We start from the raw sequence: 22,199 nt of genomic DNA, 5'->3' as shown, positions 1-22,199 counted from the left end.
TCCAGCTACTTGGGAGGTTGAGGCAGGAGAATGGCGTGAACCCAGGAGGCGGAGCTTGCAGTGAGCTGAGATCGTGCCACTGCACTCCAGCCCGGGCGACAGGGTGAGACTCTGTCTCAAAAAAAAAAAGAAAGAAAAAAGAAGTGTCAACATTTTTTCTACTTAGTATCTATCAATCGCTCTGTGATGATATAATTCCAGTAACCCAGGCACTTGACAACAACAAAAGGTTCCAAGTAAAAGAGAGGCCAGGTATGGTGGCTCATGTCTGTAATCCCAGCACTTTGGGAGGCTGATGTGGGAGGATTGCTTGCGGTCAGGAGTTTGGGACCAGCCTGGGCAGTACAGCAAGACAGTCTATTAAAAAAAAAAAAAGTTGGGTGTGGTGGCATGCACCTGTAGTCCCAGCTACTTTGGGAAGCTGAGATGGGAGGATCACTTGAGCCTAGGAGTTCAAGACTGCAGTAAGTTTTGATTGCGCCGTAGCACTCCACTCCACTCCAGCCTGTGAGACAGAGAAAGGGCCTCTCTCAAAAAAAAAAAAAAGTATTTATATATATATATATATATATATATATATATATACACACACACACTATATATATATTTTATATATAACACATATTTTATATATAAATATATATTAAATATATATTTAAATATATATATATATAAAATCTAGAATAGAACAATTGCAGTAGATACCAAAGTTTAAAAATTAAAAAAAAGCGGCCAGGCGCAGTGCCTCATGCCTGTAATCCCAGCACTTCGAGAGGCCGAGGTGGATGGATCACCTGAGGTCCAGAGTTTGAGACGAGCCTGACCAACATGGAGAAACCATCTCTACGAAAAATACAAAATTAGCCGGGCATGGTGGCACATGCCTGTAATCCCAGCTATTTGAGGGGCTGAGGCAGGAGAATTGCTTGAACCTGGGAGGCAGAGGTTGCCGTGAGCCGAGATTGCACCATTGCACTCCAGCCTGGGCAATAAAGAGCAAAACTCCGTCTCAAAAAAAAAAAAAAAAAATTAAAGATAATCTCAAAAAAATGTAACAGTAACATATTGTTTTTGCAGTCATGAAGAAACCATTATGTAACAGTAGGGCACTCTGATCTAGTCTTGAACCTCAAGTCCTTATAGGAGTAGAGATTGAACTATTGGAGTAAGCTGTCTTGCTACTTCTGAGCAACTGTATTCTAGCTGAACTCCCAGCCTAAATGTTTTTTTGTTGTTGTTGTTTGTTTTTTTACGGAGTTTCGCTTTTGTTGCCCAGGCTGGAGTGCAATGGCACGATCTCGGCTCACCGCAACCTCCGCCTCCCAGGTTCAAGCGATTCTCCTGCCTCAGCCTCGGGCATGTGCCACCACGGCCGGCTAATTTTTGTATTTTTCAGTAGAGACAGGGTTTCTCCATGTTGGCCAGGCTGGTCTTGAACTCTTGACCTCAGGTGATCCGCCCACCTCAGCCTCCCAAAGTGCTGGGATTACAGGCGTGAGCCACCACGCCCAGCTTCCCAGCCTAAATGTTTAACTCTTGTCTGGGACAAAGTTTTGGTAGGCCTTTCAGTTATCTGCAGCAATGGGTTTATCTTCCTTAATTAGTACGGTCACTTTTGTCTATTTATGACACTTTTCTATTTGTGGAGGAGTACACAGACTTTGGAGTTCTGGCTCCACCACTAGTTACTGGGTGACCTTTGGCAAGTTACTTAACCTTCCTGAGTTTCAGTTTTCACTCTTACAAAATGGGAATAACTTCAGAGGGCTATTATGAAGATTAACTATGTAATCTTGGGCAAGTTACTTAAATTGTCTTTTGCTTCAATTTCCTTATTTATAAAATTGGGATTTGGTACCTACCACAAAGGGCTTTTGTGAAGATTAATAAATATATGGAAACTGTTTACGATAGAAATGGTCTAACACACAGCGGCCTAAAGAAACGTGGCCTAAGGTTATATATTGCCGGCCTCAGTGGTTGTTACTGAGAATTAATGAGATGATGATGTATGTGTGTGCAAAGGATGGAGATGTAGAATAGCATGGCATGGTTTTTTGTTTTTGTTTTTTTTTTGAGACAGAGTTTCACTCTTGTTGCCCAGGTTGGAGTGCAGTGGCGCAATCTCGGCTCACTGCAACCTCCGCCTCTCGGGTTCAAGCGATTCTCCTGCCTCAGCCTCCGGAGTAGCTGGGATTACAGGCATCCACCACCACGCCCGGCTAATTTTTTGTATTTTTAGTAGAGACAGGGTTTCACCGTGTTGGCCAGGCTGGTCTCGAACTCCTGACCTTAGGTGATCCGCCGGCATGGCATGTTTAAGAAATAGCTGGGGCTGGGTGCGGTGGCTCAGGCCCGTAATCCAAGCACTCTGGGAGGTGGAGGTGGGTGGATCATTTGCGGTCAGGAGTTCGAGACCAGCCTGGCCAACATGGTGAAACCTGTCTCTACTAAAATACAAAAAAAATTAACCAGGCATGGTGGCGGGCGCCTATAACCCCAGCTACTTGGGAGGCTGAGGCAGGAGAATCCCTTGAACCCAGAAGACGGAGGTTGCAGTGAGACGAGGTTGCACCACTGCACTCCTGTCTGGGTGAGAACGAGACTCCATCTCAAAAAAAAAAAAAAAAGAAAAGAAAAGAAACAGCTGGGCCAGGCGTGGTGGCTCATGCCTGTAGTCCCAGAACTTTGGGAGGCTGAGGTGAGTGGATCACTTGAGCCCAGGAGTTTGAGACTAGCCTGGGAAACACAGGGAGATCCCTGTCTCTACAAAAAATAAAAACATTAGCCAGGCGTGGTGGTGCGCCCCTGTAGTCCTAGCAACACAGGAGGCTGAGTTGGGAGGATTGTTGAGCCCAGGAGGTTGAGGTTGCAGTGAGCTGTAATGCGCCACTGCACTCTGGCCTGGGCAACACAGTGAGGCCTTGTCTCAAAAACAAAAAAATTAAAAAAAAAAAAACAACAACAAAACAGCTGGACTAGGTTGGGTAACATGGTGAAACTCCGTCTGCACAAAAAGTACAAGAATTAGCCAGGCATGGTGGTGCATGCCTGTAGTTCCAGCTACTTGGGAGGCTGAGGCAGAAGGATCATTTGAGTCTGGGATATGGAGGTTGCAGTGAGCCGAGATTGTGCCATTGCACTCCAGTTTGGGTAACAGGGAGACTCTGTCTCAAAAACAAAAAAACAAAAAAGCAACTGGACATTTGGTGCGTGTTATTATTGTGCTGATTGATTAGGCTGGGTCCAGACTAGAAAGATCCTAGTACTGAAGAAATGACTTTATCCAGTAGTCAACGGCAGTCAGTGTGCTCATGTGCAGCCTAGCATGTTTATGATGTTTCAGAAAGATCCCCTTGGAAACAGGATGAAGTTGTCTTGGAAGATAAATGGGGGATAAGAAGGAGGAAAAAATAGCAAGCTCATCAGTCCACAGTTAGGAAAAGTTTTTTCCATTTAATACTAGACTTTCAAGGATTGAGATGCAAGCTTTGTATGCAATTACATCCAATGTTAAAATTGGTAATACATAATTTACAAAGATTAACATCAAAACAATCATCTATTTAGATATGCTTTTGTAAAAAGGAAATATATTAGCAGCATTTATATTTTCCGCAATCACACAGCCTACAGACATGCAGACTAACTCTGTATCTATTTGCAGTGATGTAGTGCTTTGCCCCGCATTTCAAACACCAAAACCCGCCTGGCAGCTGGGGGGTTCTTTTTATTTCGTTATTATAAAATAACTGAAAAATAAAAAAAGGCATTAATTTCTACACCAGTAAGAAAAAACAAGTTTTTGCACTTACCTAACATTTGATTGTCTAAAAAACATTTCAGTTTTTTTTAGTCTTTCAACAAAAGAAAGATAAAATGACAGAGCGTAGTGTCTTTTGCTTCTGTTCTCGCATTTTACAAAGTTTTTTTTTCTTTTTCATCTTTTTTAAAATTTTAGTGTTTAACACTATAAAGGAAACATTGAATTTTAATCTCTTTCTTGTCATTTTCTCGCTTTTGACTAAAAGGAGACCCCCAAAGTGCCCCTAGTCCCACCTCCCTCCCACCCACTCCCTGCAATGAAAAACAAAAGAAACCACTCAAACGGGCTTGGACATGCGATTTTTCCAGCTCCACATGTGAGTATCTTATACCCAGGTCTCTTAGTAATGTACAGTGCTTCTCTACAGTAAGAAAATACTCCAAACTATTTTCTTAATTCTCTTTTTTCTTTAATAAAATATTTATTTTGCTTTTTTTCTCTGCTCAAGGGGATCATTGGCATCCCCTATCTCTTTTGTTTTTTCCTCAAGGATGACACAGAAAGGGGAAAAAGAAAAAAATATTCAATGGAATGGAAGGTGGTCAATGTGTCTACCTAAACGAGTCAGAGCATCGTCACCATAAAGGGAAATGTACAATTAGGACAGCATTGGTCCAATATTAGAAAAAAGTAATGGGGACATGTTTACTATTGTATTGCTTACCAATCACACAGCAGATGTGTGTGTGTGTATATATATATATATACACACACATATATATACACACACACATACACACATATATATATACACACACACACACACAACTTGGCACATTTAAAAACCATCTTTTCTCTTATAAGAACATCTAAAACATATATGCATATGTATGTCTGAAAAGACAACAAAGCTTTTTAAATTTTATTTTTAAAGAGACAGTATAGTCTGTTAACTTCTGGTCAAGAGAGTAGGAAGGAAGGAGACACCCTGGATATACCTCCTGATGTCATTCAGGAGGGTGAGGGAAGATGGGACTAGGGGTGAAGAGAAATACACTGTCTCTTTAAGAAAGGGACATTGAAAACTGTACAATTAAGAAAACAAGAGTAGTGTTTTCAATTGATAATCTATACTCACAACAAATACTCTGATAGGTGAATACTGCTGAACAGTTTATGTAGTGACTTTTGTTGCGGGGGTGGGTTTAGAGTTCTTTTTATGTAGGTTTTTAAATGATTTTATTTTGAACTGAATCTCCATTTGCACAGCACAGCAGACACACAAGAACTACAGCGCATTAAAAACAGCATGTGTGCTGGCGGGGGCCTGGCTTTCTCATTAGAAAAAAATATGTTTGACAGGTTATGAAGGGTAAAACAAAAATAATTGCAAGAACTACTGTGCCCTTCTGACCCCATGGGGGCCTTCCCTATCCTATGATTCCATTTTGGGGAGTAGAAGTAGGGAGGGGGCAGCAGTTACAAGTGCTTTGAGCTGTCAACTCACATTTTACTTTGACCTGGTTGGGCAAGAAAGGAGAGACAAATTTCCCTAGTCAGGTATCTAGGAAGAAGCCTCAGCTACTGTTTTTGTTTAAGGTCTCTGGGGTAGCTCTTGGAGCCAACAGAGAATACATGGGGTAGGAATAGGGATCCTGGCCCTATCCCTTTGGATTTTGAGTTATACCTGGGTATAGGAAGTAGCTTCTTAGCAATGCCTGTGGGATCTGAGGATGACAGAAAAACCTAAGCTGTGGGGTGGGGCAAATGCTATAAAGTACCAGTAGGTTCTGGTCATCAACGTGGTCCTTCCTCCTTTCTACATTATTAACCCTTAAGGTGAAGCAATGGAGAGGAAAATTAATTAACCTGAACTGTCTTGGACAGAACCCTTTCCTCTCCCTCTCCACTAGTTCCAAGGCTTATTAAGTACCTAATGTCAACAACATGGCCCCATTCCCCTTGCCCAGACGGACCCTTCCCACCCCTGTCTATACCCAGAGAGCAGGAGGCAGGACTGATTAGCTCCACGGGATCCCAGATGCTTGAGGTTCTCATTCTTTGAGGGTCACTTTCGAAAGCTGTTTTCTGGGATAAACAAAGTACGCCTTCGCAGTTTCCTGCCTGATCCTTCCTCCAGCAAGTAGGTCACATCAATGGCTGAAAACAGAACCAAGGAGGCTCATCAAAATACCAATCTCCTACTCCTTATTCCAGATTTGAGCTCTAAGGAGAGCACACGAACTCAATGATTCCTTTTCTGACCTATAAGCAATTTAGACCATCCTCCAACCCTATATGAAAAAGGTGGTTCTTTAGAGGAGATCACCTCACCTTCCAGTTTCACTCCCAAGATATAACTAAAAGCAAGCCTATGAAAGAACTATACCATTTTCTTAGAATACTTTGGATGCTGAACCAGTAATTACAATTTTTTTCCATTCCCTCTCATTTCACATTTATCTTAAACCCTAGATATGAACCTGATTCTTCTTACCATTTTTTCCAGGGATTTTTTCAAGGAGATTGAGCAAGATCTGGTTGAGTCGTTCCCGTTGGTTATGCCGTCGTTCCTCAGGGGTACAGGTTGATTGGGGTTCTTGACTACTTTCCTCTGTTTTTTTTTCACCCTCACTGACGTTAGCAGTGGCCCCTTCCCGTTCTGGCTCCTCCAGGCTGGGTATCTCATTGGCTGCTTGCTCTTGACTGGCTAGAACCTCTTCAATCAAGGGTAGAGCATCATCCTCCTGGCCCAAGTCTTTTAGGGGTGGCTTTGAGCGCTCAGACTTCCAGGATGATCTGCCAGAAGGATATCTGAATTTAGTGTAAGACACTTGAGGAGGAAAAGGGGATGAAGGGTAGGAGGCCTCAGGACGGCTTGAGATCCTGGAGTCCAGCAGTTAGAGCCTTAGCTTGAGGTAAGAAACTTGACTCTCGTTTTCACTTTATATTATTTGAATAAAAGACTACCTTTACCTGAAATTTATTTGTAAAATTCAACTTTTATTATTTCTCTTAGGAATATGCACAAATGGTATAGGAATCCATAAAATATACAAGGGCTAATAAAATTGCTTAGCTGGTTCTAAATGATTGCTTCATGACTAGAGAAGTATGGCACAACCCTGTGATGCCAATAATCCAACTACAATAATAAATATTTAAATGGAGTTTTAAATTTTCCTGCTTCCCTTTTTCACATCAATAGTCTAATATTTTCTCCCTTATGGTAAGCTATTGGTGTAGGTAAAGCAGTTGTTATGACCCCATTCAACAGATGAGGAGACTGAAGAAAAAGCCTTTCTTCAGGAATAATCCTCATGCACAAAATAAGCAAAAATAAAAACTATGAACCCATAGTTCACAGCTCAGTGAAAACTGTACTGGCTACATCTGTTCCTTGATAGAGGTACCAAGAGCTGATATACCTTGAGGTAATGGGGAAAGCTTACAGACATCTAAAAGAAACTTTTCTGAGTTTGGAGTTCTGTTCCAAATCTGTCTCTACTCCCTGCACATCTCTCTGTTGCTCCAACTAAGGCTCCATAATGGGACCACAACTACTGAAATTTAGTTCTTCCATAGTGCTGGCACTACACTGGGCTACTCTGCAGAGAATACCCAATCCTAGAAGTGGAGCTGAGTGGGTAGTTGTTTGTTTTCTTGATCCATTCAAGCTCTTAGTCAATCCCTTAGGATCCTCATATCCCCCCATGGGACTTACCGTCCTCCATTCCTCTTGTAGTTGTCTGGGACGTAATGAGGCTGCAGAGAAGAAAAGGAAGAGGTAAGCATATTGTAAAAGCTGGGAGAGCTAGCTCTTCTCTGGGGCCAGTCAGGATAAGGAACACAGGAGGGCAGTAGACAAGTTGGGTGACTTTGTTTTAAGATGAGAAATTTAGTACTTCTATGAATATGCAGGCCACAATGATTATCAGCATTTTGTGCTCCTAGGATGACAATGGGAGGGATAAGTGCACAATTTTCTCTACCCCATTTCACCTTTTAAATACAGTCATATGTCGCTTGGGGACATATGGGGATATGTTCTGAGAAATATGTCATCAGGTGATTTGATTGTTATGTAAACATCATAAAGTATCCTTACACAAACCTAGATAGTATAGCCTACTATACACCTAGGCTATTTAGTATAGCCTATTGCTCCTAGGCTACAAGCCTATATATACAGCACAGTACTGTACTGAATACTGTAGGCAGTTGTAATACAATGGTAAGTATTGTGTATCTAAACACAGAAAAGGTATTACATTGCAGTATGTTACGACAGCTATGACAATCACTAGACGATAGGAAGGAATTCTTCAGCTCCATTATAATCTTACGGGATCACCGTTGTATATGAAGTCCAATGTTGACTGAAACATGTTGCACATGACTGTAGTTAAAGCTGGGGTTTCAAAGCTAGTCAGTAAGCTATTGATTGAGCAAGCAAAACCAAATAAGTCTAGATGTGAGGAAAGACCTGGTGGTGGGCAGAGAATACAAAAGACGGTTTGGAAAATTAAAAAAAAAAAAAATAGGGAAAATAGGAATGTATTGCTTTGTTTTCTGGTTAGATTATTTTTCTTTTTTTTTTTTGAGAGTCTTGTCCTGTTGCCAGGCTGGAGTGCAGTGGTGCGATCTTGGCTCACTGCAATCTCTGCCTCTGGGTTCAAGCGATTCTTCTGCCTCAGCCTCCTGAGTAACTGGGATTACAGGTGCACGCCACCATGCCTGGCTAATTTTTATATTTTTAGTAGAGATGGGATTTCACCATGTCGGCCAGGCTGGTCTCAATCTCCTGACTTTGTGATCCACCCGCCTCGGCCTCCCAAAGTTCTGGGATTACAGGTGTGAGCCACCGCACCTGGCCCTGGTTAGATTATTTCTAAGGATTCCAGGGTGACAGCTATGACTTTTGATAGGCCCACTAAAAAAAGACTCAAAGATGAGGAGCTCAGCCAGGGTTTTATTAGAGTAAACAGATGAATGGATGATTAAAATCTTTACGGAATGATGAATGACAAAACATATAATTGGCACACGGTTCTCAACAATTTGAAAGAAAAAATACCAAGAAAAAGCCTGAAAATGAAAATGTTAATAATGGTTATTTTCTGGATAGTGGAGTATATATATAACTTTTTTCCTCTTAATGCTTCTATACTTAATTTTTTTTTTTTTTTTTTTTTTTTTTTTTTTGAGACAGGGTCTCTGTCACTCAGGCTGGAGTGCAGTGGCACAATCAGCTCACTGTAACCTCAAACTCCTGGGCTCAAGTGATCCTCCTGTCTCAGCCTCCCAAAGTGCTGAGATTACACAAGTAAGCCACCATGATGTTTATACAATAAACACCACCACCACAAATTTTGTTTTGTTGTTGTTGTTGTTTTGTTTTGAGACGGAGTCTCGCTCTGTCACCCAAGCTGGAGTGCAATGGCGCAATCTCAGCTCGCTGCAACCTCCGCCTCCCAGGTTCAAGCGATTCTCCTGCCTCAGTCTCCTGAGTAGCTAGGATTACAGGCACGCGCCACCACACCTGGCTAATTTTTGTATTTTTAGTAGAGATGGGGTTTCAATGTTCACGATGTTTTTTTTTTTTTTTTTGAGACGGAGTCTCGCTCTGTCACCCAGGCTGGAGTGCAGTGGTGTGATCTTGGCTCACTGCAAGCTCTGCCTCCTGGGTTCACGCCATTCTCCTGCCTCAGCCTCCTGAGTAGCTGGGACTACAGGCGCCCGCCACCACGCCTGGCTAATTTGTTGTATTTTTAGTAGAGAGGGGGTTTCACCGTGTTAGCCAGGATGGTCTCAATCTCCTGACCTCATGATCCGCCCGCCTTGGCCTCCCAAAGTGCTGGGATTACAGGTGTGAGCCACCGTGCCTGGCTCACACATTTTATATAATGATCGTGTCTTCCATTTTTAATGCAGGCATAAAAAGAAAAACACTGAATTATTTTCTGTGAAGGTTCTTCTTTTACAAGTGTGTTCTCAATGAAAGAGAGGAAAAAAAGGAGTTTTTCAGGGTTCTTGCTTCTTAAAATTATGGGTGTGAAAGACCAAACAAAACAAAAATCTACAGAATGGGGCTCGCCAGCAAAGGTTAAACAGACGAAAGAGGAAAGAGGAAAGGTATAACACTATATCAACAATTTTCTGAGATACAGTCTATGTGAGGAAATGTACTTATGCTGTTCAAATGTCCCAAATAGAGACAGAGATTTCCATAGTTTGGGATGGAATTTGAATGAAGAAGCAGAGAACTACGTGAAGATTTTCGCTCAGTGAATTTCATGCATGAACCAGATTGTCCTCACATGTAGTGTTAAGAAAGGAAGGAGACTCACCGAGAAATCTTTTTTGGGAGTGAGCTTCTTGGGGAAGTGATCAAAAGCATAGGGTTTGGTGCAGACAGGATAGCGGTTCCGGTGGATCTTGTAAAACAGGTGTGCTGACTTGTCAAGCCGATAATCACAGATGTACACATCTTGCTCCTTCACTCCTTTGGGTCTCCCTATGGGTCCAACCAGTGTTAAGGAATCCTATTTAGCCATTTCTCCCCCTAAGCTGCCCAAAGACCCCATACACACCAACGGGAGAGCAGCTAGACCCTTAAAACCCTACATGGTAGCTATTTAGAGAGGCAGGACAACTAAGCATTTGGTAGTTGCCAGACAAAGAGTTCTCAGACACTAGTGTCAACAAAGGATAAAGTAAATATACAGCAGAATGGATGGAAATAAACCAGAAATGTAAACTGAGTGCTGCAGGGATGTGTGAGGGAATATTTTGAGGGAAAAACAGAGCAGGTTACAGGGAGTTACAAGGAAAGAACAGAGGCATAAATTTGAGGGAAGCACATTGGTAAATGAACACTTTTTAACTGAGACAAGGAGGACTCATCAGTATCACACAGAACTGCAAGCAGTCTGTCAGTTTTGGAATGGAATATATATTCTTCTAGACTATTTTGCTATGATTCTGAGAGAACAGTCTAGGCAACTGAACTCTGCTAATAATGACAAATAACATATATTGAGCTTTTACTCTAAGCCATAAACTAGGCTGAGTGCTTTTGTAGATTATTTTATATAATCTTTTAAGAACTCTTTAAAATAGATAATTCTTATTTTCAATGGGAAACTGATACTTAGATTAAGTAAATTCCACAAGGGAACATAGATAAAATGTGGTAGAGCTGGAAGTTGGAATTAGTACACAGTATTAACAAAATTAACTAAATTTAATAAAAAAGAATAAACTTTTATTGAGTACTAAGCACTAGGTAAAAGAAAGGAAAAAATATAGTAGAGCTCTCTGAAGTTTCATAGCTAGCCTTGGAGAATCTTTCATCATATACAGGCAACAAGAATGGGGTGGGCAATGAACAGGAGACATGAGGTCATTGAGGTCATTTTTTTTTTTTTTGAGGCAGGGTTTCATTCTGTTGCACAGGTTGGAGTGCAGTGGTGCGATCTTGGCTCACTGCAACCTCTGCCTCCCAGGCTCAGCAATCCTCCCAGTAGTTGGGACTACAGGCCTACACTGTCACGCCCGGTTACAGAGGCAGTTTTGCCACATTGGCCAGGCTGGTCTCACACTCCTGGGCTTAAGCAATCTGCCTGCCTCGGCCTCCCACACTGCTGGGATTACCGGCGTGAGCCATTGCACTTGGCCGAGGTCATTTTTTAACTAGCCCAGATCACTTACCTTTACAATACGTATAAAGGTCCAACACACAGCAGGTCCCCACTACAGCCTCCAAGGGAATGATCTCATAGAGTGGCACCCGAAATAGTTCATTATGATAGAACCGACGGGATGGAGAGTGGTGTGTTTCGTGGGGACGGAAATAATGGTGACCAAAGGCAAACCGTTCCTCTCTAAAAAAAGGAAAAGTGAGAAGGGAGAGGTTTAGTTGATTAGCAAGATCCTAGTGAACATTCAGCTCTGCTGGTACAGCACGGCTGGAAGAAAAGGACAGGACCTCAGCACGTACTTTTCATTCTTCCAAAGCTTCTCAATGCGAAAGATGTCAAGTTTATCTCGGTTAATGTGAGATAACAGTCGATAGGACTGACGGACCGGGTGGCCATCAGGGGTGCGCCGACTATCCCTCATCAGATACACACAGTCACCTAGGAAGACCCAGAACACAGAAGAAACATAAAACAATTCTTGTATGAATTCTGTTAGGCATCTGTTTATCTGACTCAGGGTCTACATAGAACTCATAATCTGAAACAGTATAAATACAGAGAGCTAAAAGCAGCAGTGTTAAGTGATGATAATCAATTCTAGACTATGACAATAATATAAGGGAGGCATTCCATTTCTTGAGCTTCCTATATGTTTTTCCCAGTCTTAAAATTAGCTTTATAACATGTCTATCATTTCAAATTAGTATTATTTGGTGGAGAGGTGATGCATATAAGCACAAGGACTACAGATATAAAAACTTATATTCTATTGCTATTCGAGGCCGTATGGAGACAATGACTATGATGGACACAGCAGAGACTTCCTACTATTCAGAAAGGTCACCTCTGACAAGTAGGCTTAGCTCCTGTATACATACCCTGACGAAGCAGCAAGTCATCTCGGAGCAAACAGATGAAGTAGACACAGCCAGGTTGGGCATAGTGGGGCCGAGGGATCATGGGAACCTCCTGATAGGAGCAGAAAGCCAATGTATAAGGGCTGGAATTACTACATTCAGCCTACTTATTTCTCAACCTAGAATTCTCAATCAAAACTTACTGTTTAGTCATTTCAATATACCACAGATATACAAAAAAGATGAAAGCAACTAGAGTTGTTAAACCTGGAAAAGCGAAGGTAGAGGACAAAACTGATAGGCTAAGTATCTCAATCTATGTTTTATGAAGCACTAATTGTGTAGTTGCTCTATGTAATCTAGGGGCCATATGAAAAGGTGTGAAGGGAGACTAATTATTACAATGATTGGGGTATGCTACTGGTATTTAATGCCCAGGGTCCAAGGAAGCCAAACATTCTGAAATGCATCCTTCACAACAAGAACTATTCACCTAAACATGACAACAGCAAGATTGTTAAGAAATACTGCCTAAATCTCTTCTTTTTTTAAAAATGACTTGCCCAAAATCACACATATAGAGATAGTAGAGCCAAGCATAGAACCCACTTAATGACTTAGGCAAGCCACTTACCCTCTCTCCTATGAAGTGAGCCTAACACTAACCTTTGCTGATTCTGAGTCCAGTGCTCTTTTCACTTAAACCACTGTCTAACATAAATGACGTTAAGGGTACCAAGTTCTGGATTTTGAAAGCTATTCCTTTCATGGACATCTGATAGTGTTTATAAAAACCTCAGTTTTGTTTTTGTTTTTTTTTTTGAAATGGAGTCTCGCTCTGTCTGCAGGCTGGGGTGCAGTGGTGCGATCTCGGCCCACTGCAACTTCCGCTTCCAGATTCAAGTGAATTCTCCTGCCTAAGCCTCCCGAGTAGCTGGGACTACAGGCGCGCAACACTACGCCCAGCTAATTTTTGTATTTTTAGTAGAGACGGGGTTTCACCATGTTAGCCAGGATGGTCTTTTTTTTTTTTTTTTTTTTTTTTGAGACTGAGTCTCACTCTGTCACCCAGGCTAGACTGCAGTGGCGTGATCTTGGCTCATTGCAACCTCTGCCGCCCAGGTTCAAGTGATTCCCCTGCCTCAGTCTCCCAAGTAGCTGGGATTACAGGCGCCTGTCACTGCACCCAGCTAATTTTTTTTGCAGTTTTTAATAGAGACGGGGTTTCACCATATTGGCCAGGCTAGTCTTGAACTCTTAACCCCATGATCCACCCGCCTCGGTCTCTTAAAATGCTGGGATTGCAGCCGTGAGCCACTGCGCCCGGCCGAGGATGGTCTTTATCTCTTGACCTTGTGATCTGCCCGCCTCAGCCTCCCAAAGTGCTGGGATTATAGGCGTAAGCCACCACGCCCAGCTTTTTTTTTTTTTTTTTTTTTTTGAGGCAGAGTCTTGCTCTGTTGCCCAGGCTAGAGTGCATAGAGTGCAGTGGTGCGATCTTGGCTCACTGCAACCTCTGCCTCCTGGGTTCAAGTGATTTGCCTGCCTCAGACTCCTGAGTAGCTGGGATTACAGGCACCTGCCATGTGCCTGGCTAAGTTTTGAATTTTTAGTAGAGACAGGGTTTCACCATCTTGGCCAGGCTGGTCTCGAACTCCTGACCTCATGATCCACTGCGCCTGGCCTGTTTTTTTTTTTTTTTTTTTTAAGAGATGGAGTCTTGCTCTGTCGCCCAGGCTGGAGTGCACTGGCGTGATCTTGGCTCACTGCAACATCTGCCTCCCGGGTTCTAGCAATTCTCTTGCCTCAGCCGCCCAAGTACGTGAGACTACAGGTGCACGCCTCCACGCCCGGCTAATTTTTTTTGTATTTTAGTAGAGATGCGGTTTCACCGTGTTGCCCAGGCTGGTCTTGAACTCCTGAGCTCAGGCAATCCATCTGCCTTAGCCTCCCAATGTGCTAGGATTACAGGCATGAGCGACCGTGCCCGGCCAAAAACCTTAGTTTTATATAGTGCCATTCCTTCCACAGATTTCTAAGTATTTTATTTTCCCTTTGATCATACTCCTGAAATAGGGAAGAACAGAATTATGACCCTTAATGTAAAGTTTAAGAAACCAAGGCCCAGAGAGGCTGAACAACCTATTAAAGGAAATACTGCAAAGCAGGAGCAGGACAGGTAAGACACCATGTGCTACCTCTCCTACTTATAGATCAGAGTTTTATCAGAGGTGCAGCTTACCCTGTCCACAGGCCTTGGGTCACACTGCTCACAAAGGTAGTGCTCCACATCTGAGTTCACTCCCATACAATCACAGTGCTGCCATACCTGTAGAAAAACATACAGTTTAGGGGACATGGAGGCTATGACTTATTGAGAGTGTCCTGGGAGCCCAGAATAAAAAATTAGCAATAGTTCAGGGTAAAGTAAAAGAGGAACTAAGGGATAACTGGGTGAATGAGAAATTAGAGATAAATGGTAAAATAGGAGGAAAACAGAATAATGACTTTTCTAAGCAAAAGTATACCGATTGACTCATAATCTACAGATCTGGGCAAATAAAATGGGGAGATGGACAGAGAATAGGAAAACAAATGAATAGACTACTAAACTATTACTAAGTAATTTAAGTAAATGCTACGGCTATTCTGAAAGGCTTTACAGCTACAAAATGGTTTTATTTACTCCTGTCTAACTTTAGCCTCCCAACAATCCTATGCGTTACTTACAGCCACTTTACACATAAAGTTATGCGTTCACATATATTAGTGGGGACACTAGGGCTCAAATCCAGGCTCTGACTTCTTCATCAGGAGCCCTACATGTATTAACATATTTCACTCTATCAGAGGATTCAACTAATAGAGTATACTATCACTAATGATTCCAAAGGCAAAGCACTATATAAAATACTGTCATTTTCCTTGATCCAGATTATGTGAGAAGTGTACAGTGGAAAGTGGGCAGAAAGAAGGAAAGAGCCAGGCGTGGTGGCTCACGCCTGTAATCCCAACACTTTGGGAGACTGAGATGGGCAGATCACTTGAGCTCAGGAGTTCAAGACCAGCCTGGGCAACATGGTGAAACCCCATCTCTACAAAAAGTACAAAAAATTAGCCGGGCATGGTGGCACACGCCTGTAATCCCAGCTACTTGAGAGGCTGAGGTGGGAGGATTGCTTGAACCTGGGAGGCAGAGGTTGCAGTGAGCTGAGATCGTGCCACTGCACTCCAGTGTGGGCGACAGAGCAAGATCCTATCTTATAAACAAAACAAAACAAAAAAACAAGAAGAGAGGAGAGAAGGAAAGAAGAAGGGAAGGATAAAGTGAAAGAGAGATAAAAGGAGAAAGGCAATATGGTAAACACAGAAACCTAACAGAAACCAAGGCTAAGTTACAGTTCATAAACAGTCTTTCAAGCCAATCCAAAAGAGGCATGGGCTTCTTCTTTGAATATGGTCATGGTGTTCATCAGGACCAAGCTTCTGCTTCATTTCCTGACCCTCACCATGCACTTGTCACACTGGATCATGAGACCTTCATCCTTGTAGAGGCCACAGATACAGCGAATAACATCGTCATCCTTCTCATGCCCATTCTCCTTTTCAGAGACTGAGGTCTCACTGCTGTCCGCCTCACTTGCTGTCTCTCCCACAATCTCATCAATCTGGGCTGATGCCTCATGCCGGGCATTGTAATAGGCCTTTCGTAGACGGCAAACATCTCTCCCAACTGGGGATTTACGCCCATAGTACTTCTGAAGAAAGCAAATAAAGAAATCATGTTTGGTCCTCTCAATTTGGCTTAACAATTTACCTGAAGAAGTAGCATGACTTTCTTTACCCTCCCATTTTGGTTAACAGATTTTCAATAGTATCAAATATATGGCCAGACAGCTGGTAACAACTTAAACTGAACTAAAATGAATTCAAGTTAGAATCTGCATGTTATTTTTCCATTTGCTCAATTGATCTGTCATTCAATTCCTGTCACGGGCCTTCTTGTCCACAAGATCAAATACACAGAGATCATGAAATATGAATTAATATCACAAGCATAAGGTACTGTAGAAGTTCAACATACACCTTTGTCTTGTGGATATCTGCGACAGACCTACAGGTGTTGAATCTATGTGGAAGCTGGGTTTCAGAAGGAAGAATGTTACAATTCAAGATTGCTCTAATTCTTCTCCCGCTTGTCTATTTTTCTCTCTCATTTTGTCTTTCAACTTCTATTATTCCTTTATCTAGTAGGCTCTTTTGTCTTCCAAACACCTCTCCAAGGTATGTCAAAATTACTGAATAATTTCCTCTCTTCTATGCACCATACAATAGTCCATCCTGTCCTTTAAATCAGTTCAAGGCCACTTTCTCTCCAATGAGCTTCAGCTATTCCATAATCTAGCACTGTGATACTCCTCAATTCCATCCTCAAGATATATTACTGGCCAGAAGCTGTGGCTCACGCCTGTAATCCCAACACTCTGGGAGGCCAAGGCGGGCAGATCACCTGAGGTCAGGAGTTCAAGACCAGCCTGGCCAACATGGTGAAACCCTGTCTCTACTAAAAATACAAAATTAGCCAGGCGTGGTGGCAGGCGCCTGTAGTCCCAGCTACTCAGGAGGCTGAGGCAGGAGAATCGCTTGAACCCGGGAGGTGGAGGTTGCAGTGAGTTGAGATCACGCTATTGTGCTCCAGCCTGGGTGACAGAGCAAGACTCTGTCTCATAAAAAAAAAAATATATATATATATATATATATACACACTATATATGTATGTACATATATAGTGTGTATATATATATACCTACATATATAAACATTTACCTACGCATATTTCTGTATATTTCACATGTACTTATTTTCTTGAGGAAAGCAACTACAGATATTAGTTAAATGTATTAAAATATTTATATAATGCAGTCATAAAGGTTTAATACTAAATTAGTTTTTTACAAAAATTATTTTTTTGGGGGGGAATGATTTAACCTTCCATTCTAGTCGTATCAATGTCTTCATAGATAGCCTTCCATAATATTTAGTATACTGTAACACATACCCCAAGGATACTCAAAAATGACTGTCTTTTCCAACCAGAAATATGGCTGATAGAGGAGGGTAAAAATCTTAAACTTCTAGACTAATTCTCTTCAGAACAAACTTGTGAAATCTGTTTGAAGTCAGTGAAAAATACCTCAGCATTCCGAAAGACTTTGAGCATGTCAGCATCAAAAGCTTCCACTGTCTTATAGTAACCAGTGAGGATCTGCTTCTCTATGGTGATAAGATCTAGGGGATCAGAGATCTTCTCATAATAATCAGCATTCCTGGAACACAAAGCCAGGGTGTCAATCTGGCACACTTAGCACTTTTTAAAAACTCAGATGATTCCCACAAATGTGAACCTACTTTTTCTTTGGGGGAAGGTTCAAAAGTGGAGCTGCCAGTGCTTGCCGGGAAGAATCTGCAAAAGAATGTGAGGTTTAGTAGAAAGATTCCACCATACAAGGGAGGCAAGCATCTCCTAACTGGAAGAGTAGAATCCCTCAAATTAAAAGTGAGAGAAAAATCCAAGTCTTTTTTTTGAGACAGAGTCTCACTCTTGTCGCCCAGGCTGGTGTGCAATGGCATGATCTTGGCTCACTGCAACCTCCATCTCCTGGGTTCAAGCGATTCTCCTGCCTCAGCCTCCCGAGTAGCTGGGACTACAGGCATGTACCACCAGGCCCAGCTAATTTTTTTTTTTCTTTGAGACAAGAGTTTCACTCTGTCACCCAGGCTGGAGTGCAGTGGCGTGATCTTGGCTCACTGCAAGCTCCGCCTCCCAGGTTCATGCCATTCTCCTGCCTCAGCCTCCCGAGTAGCTGGGACTACAGGCACCCGCTACCGCGCCTGGCTAATTTTTTGTATTTTTAGTAGAGACGAGGTTTCACCGTGTTAGCCAGGCTGGTCTTGATCTCCTGACCTCATGATCCGCCCGCCTCAGCCTCCCAAACTGCTGGGATTACAGGCGTGAGCCACCGCGCCCGGCCAATTTTTGTATTTTTAATAGAGACAGGGTTTCATCATGTTGGCCAGGATAGTCTCGAACTCCTGACCCTCAAGTGATTCACCTGCCTCGGCCTCCCAAAGTGCTGGGATTACAGGCATGAGCCACTGCGCCTGGCCAAAAATCCAAGTCTTTTTAAGGCCTGTGAAAAATCCATTTTTTCAGATATGTAGGTAAAGGCAGGGATCAAATGATAGTTCTAAGATTGTCTAGGATATGAAAGATATAGTTGTATCTGCTTGAAAGGTAGCACAATGTTAGTTGGGTAATGAGAAGAACTTCCTATGAAGAATGAGAGATGGGAACTTATTGAGGGTAATCTGCTTAGGGCAAATTACTACTCAACAAATCTTATAATAGCAAAAAGAATATCTTATCCAAAAAGTGCTTTCTAGTTCTCATTAACTGCCCTTAATTAATAGTAATTTGTTTGGCTGGGAACGGACGCGGTGGCTCACACCTGTAATCCCAGCACTTTGAGAGGTCAAGGCAGGCAGATCATGAGGTCAGGAGATCAAGACCATCCTGGCTAACATGGGGAAACTCCGTCTCTACTAGAAATAAAAAAATTAGCCGGGCGTGGTGGCATGCACCTGTAGTCCCAGCTACTCGGGAGGCTGAGGCAGGAGAGTCACTTGAACCCGGGAGGCAGAGGTTGCAGTGAACAGAGATCGCGCGACTGCACTCCAGCCTGGGCAACAGAACAGGACTCCGTCCTAAAAAAAAAAAAAAAAAAAAAAAAAAGAAAAAAAGAAAAAGAAAAAAAAAAGGCTGGGCGTGGTGGTACACGCCTATAATCCCAGCAGTTTGGGAGGCTGAGGTGGGCAGATCATGAGGTCAAGAGATTGAGACCATCCTGGCCAACATGGTGAAACCCTGTCTCTACTGAAAACACACACACAAAAAAAATTAGCTGGGCGTGGTGGCACACGCCTGCAATCCCAGCTACTTGGGAGGCTGAGGCAGGAGAATTGCTTGAACCTGGGAGGCAGAAGTTGCAATGAGCCGAGATTGTGCCACTGCAGTCCAGCCTGAGCAACAGAATGAGACTCTGTCTCAAAAAAAAAAAAAAAAAAATTGTTTGGCGGGACACAGTGGCTCACGCTTCTAATCCCAGCACTTTGGGAGGCTGAGGTGGGCAGAGAACTTGAGGTCAGGAGTTCGAAAACGGCTTGGCTAACATGTTGAAACCCTGTCTCACTACCAAAAAATACAAAATTTAGCTGGGCATGGTGGCGCACACCTGGAGTCCTAGCTACTCAGGAGGCTGAGGTGGGGGAATCATCTGAACCCATGAGGCGGAGGATGTGGTGAGCCAAGATTGTACCACTGAACTCCAACCTGGGCGACAGACTGAGACCCTGTCTAAAACAATAAAAATAAATGCCGGGCATGGTGGCTCACGCCTGTAATCCCATCACTTTGGGAGGCTGAGGCGGGTAGATCATGAGGTCAGGAGTTCAAGACCAGCCTGGCCAATATGGTGAAACCCTGTCTCTACTAAAAAATACAAAACTTAGCCATGTGTGGTGGTGTGTGCCTGTAGTCCCAGCTACTCAGAAGGCTGAGGCAGGAGAATCGCTGGAACCCGGGAGGCGGAGGTTGCAGTGAGCCGAGATCATGCCACTGCACTCCAGCCTGAGCGACAGAGTGAGACTTTGTCTCAAAAAAAAAAAGTAAAATAAAATAAATAAATAAATTACTATTACTCTGTTGGGTATGGATCCAATTAAATTCCAGATATTGAATAATTTAGTACTGTACTGTGAATATTTTCTGTAATTGATTTTTCCTGTAACAGTTACTCTGTATTATGAAAATGGAATTTATGGTGAGGGGCCACTTCTCATTTGCTACCATACTTAATTTCTGGCAATTTCACTAGAGAGTAAAAGAGCCTGTGTTTCATGCTCAGAATGCAGTGACATGGTAGACATACTTACTGCAGTTTCATGTTCGGTGAGATGAGCCTCCTTGAGAATGCAAGACAGACACGGTGGCTCATGCCTATAATCCCAGAACTTTGGGAGGTCGAGGCAGAAGGATCGCTTGAGGCCAGGAGTTCAAGACCAGCCTGGGCAACACAGCGAGACCTCTATCTCAAAAAAAAAAAAAAAAAAAAAAAAAGACAGAATGCAGAGTGTGATTTATTTTGGGAATGTAAATGGAATAGGTGCCTCAAAATTCAAAACTTTACATCTTACATCTTAGGGCAGTTTGGTCCCCATTTTTCTCTTTATATCCTTTAGGTTAACAAAACTGCAAAAAGCCACTATAATATCAAAGATAATCAGGAGACAGAAAAAGAAATGAAAAAGAAAAGAAATGCCCATGAGCAGTAGCTTATACCTGTAATCCCAGCACTTTGGGAGGCCCAGACAGAAGGATCACTTGAGCCCAGGAGTCTGAGACTAGCCTGGGCAATACAGCAAGACCCTATCTCTATTTATTTAAAAAAAAAAGAAAAAGAAAAAAAGAACGAATTTGAAGGTGGTTATAGTCACCTTTATAAGAGATGATACCATCACAAATTTCTTTGAAGATCTGGGCTAGGCGGGCTGCCCGAGCCACTTCAATATTTTCCTCTGCAGCTGCCAACCGTCTTGTTCGAACAGATCGAGCTGTCTGCAGGGCAGAGAACTGGGTCATGAAGACATCTGGAAGAATAAAGTGAAAATTAAGTTTCAGGAAACAAGGAGCTCTACATGTCTTTCTCTTTCCCAATGGATTCCTGCCATTTGCTCTGTTTTCCCCTGAAGTGATTAGGTAGGTAAGTGGGCACAGAGTTCTTTCTATCTTCTGTAATGAAAAATCAGGAAACACTGGAATTTACTGGAGACAAAATGTTGCAAGAGGGACCTTAGCTTAGTGCTCAAATGCAATACAGTATAGCAGTTGTAAGTCTGGGCTTCAAAATGAATCTATCAGCACCTAAATTCTGGCGTCACTGCTTATTAGCTGTGTGATCTTCGCAAGTTATTTAACCCGTGTGTCAGCTTCTCTAACATAAAATGGGAACAATGGTAGTACTTCCCTCATAAGGAAATAATGCAGGTTAAATGAGATAATGCTTTTAATGTGTTTAGCTCAGTGCCTGACATGTAAGCACTCTGTAAATGATATCTGTTATTATTAGAAGAAGTAAACTAGTTAGGATATAAGTTCAAAGAATTTATGCCAATCAAATCATTGACAGGATGTAAGATTCTGGGCAAATTTTTAAATCTATCTAGTTAGCATTCAGCATATCCCTCACATATCACACAGAATTGCTTCTACCTTTTGAGGGGAAGAAGGAAAGGATAAAAAAAGAGCTGATCTTTTGAACACTGTTTTCAGTTAGAAAGGATGCTTGGACATGCTAGTTCCTCTGCTTTCAGTCTCTTCTGGATAATATCTGAACTCAGGAGTGCTGTTATATTATTAATGCATTAAGGTTACAAAAAGGAAATCTGATGGTTTGTGAGTACAGTGCTAATCTGAATGTGAGAAAAAAAGGTCTTCAAACTGATAATGACCCGTCCCCCACTGCATCTGAATGTGAGAAATGACCCGTCCCCAGCTGAATCTGAATGTGAGATAAAAAGGTCTTCAAACTGATAATGACCCATCCACCCACTGATAATTACCCATCCCCCACCCCAATTTCCCCAGTGGATTTGGTATCACTATTTACTCTGTCTGAAAGTTATTTTCAAGGTAGGAAGTAACAAAGAGGGCCCACTATCTATCTGATACCTAATGGCAATTTCAGACTATAGGTCATGTTTGAAAGGCTGTAGAAGGAGGTTTCTTTCTATTCCCTAAAGAGAGGAAAGCTGAAG

The 22,199-nt window shown here is 42.4% G+C and overlaps 1 protein-coding gene across 10 annotated transcripts in view; it reads right to left on the bottom strand.

Moving 5' to 3' along the window:
• Positions 1 to 3,436: 3,436 nt before the first annotated feature.
• The window catches only part of ASH1L (ASH1 like histone lysine methyltransferase), a 224,159-nt gene continuing 205,396 nt past the window's right edge, over positions 3,437 to 22,199 (bottom strand). For 8 of the 10 annotated variants that reach the window (XM_063655579.1, XM_063655645.1, XM_063655399.1 and 5 more), the window contains 12 exons: positions 20,880 to 21,032; positions 17,736 to 17,790; positions 17,521 to 17,653; positions 15,836 to 16,084; positions 14,569 to 14,655; positions 12,348 to 12,438; positions 11,769 to 11,907; positions 11,480 to 11,652; positions 10,117 to 10,283; positions 7,491 to 7,531; positions 6,264 to 6,580; positions 3,437 to 5,926 (listed from right to left, as the gene is read on the bottom strand). In XM_063655579.1, coding sequence (XP_063511649.1) covers positions 5,835 to 5,926; positions 6,264 to 6,580; positions 7,491 to 7,531; positions 10,117 to 10,283; positions 11,480 to 11,652; positions 11,769 to 11,907; positions 12,348 to 12,438; positions 14,569 to 14,655; positions 15,836 to 16,084; positions 17,521 to 17,653; positions 17,736 to 17,790; positions 20,880 to 21,032 — 1,697 coding nt within the window. In that variant the 3' untranslated portion in view covers positions 3,437 to 5,834. The remainder of the gene's footprint in view (positions 5,927 to 6,263; positions 6,581 to 7,490; positions 7,532 to 10,116; positions 10,284 to 11,479; positions 11,653 to 11,768; positions 11,908 to 12,347; positions 12,439 to 14,568; positions 14,656 to 15,835; positions 16,085 to 17,520; positions 17,654 to 17,735; positions 17,791 to 20,879; positions 21,033 to 22,199) is intronic. The other 2 variants (XM_063655679.1, XM_054458386.2) reach the window with 1 other exon arrangement.

This window comes from Pongo pygmaeus, chromosome 1 (genome assembly GCF_028885625.2).
Source record: "Pongo pygmaeus isolate AG05252 chromosome 1, NHGRI_mPonPyg2-v2.0_pri, whole genome shotgun sequence".
Taxonomy (NCBI): Eukaryota; Metazoa; Chordata; class Mammalia; order Primates; family Hominidae; genus Pongo; species Pongo pygmaeus.
Note: the sequence above shows the minus strand (reverse complement) of the source record. Positions and strands in the feature narration are given on the sequence as shown.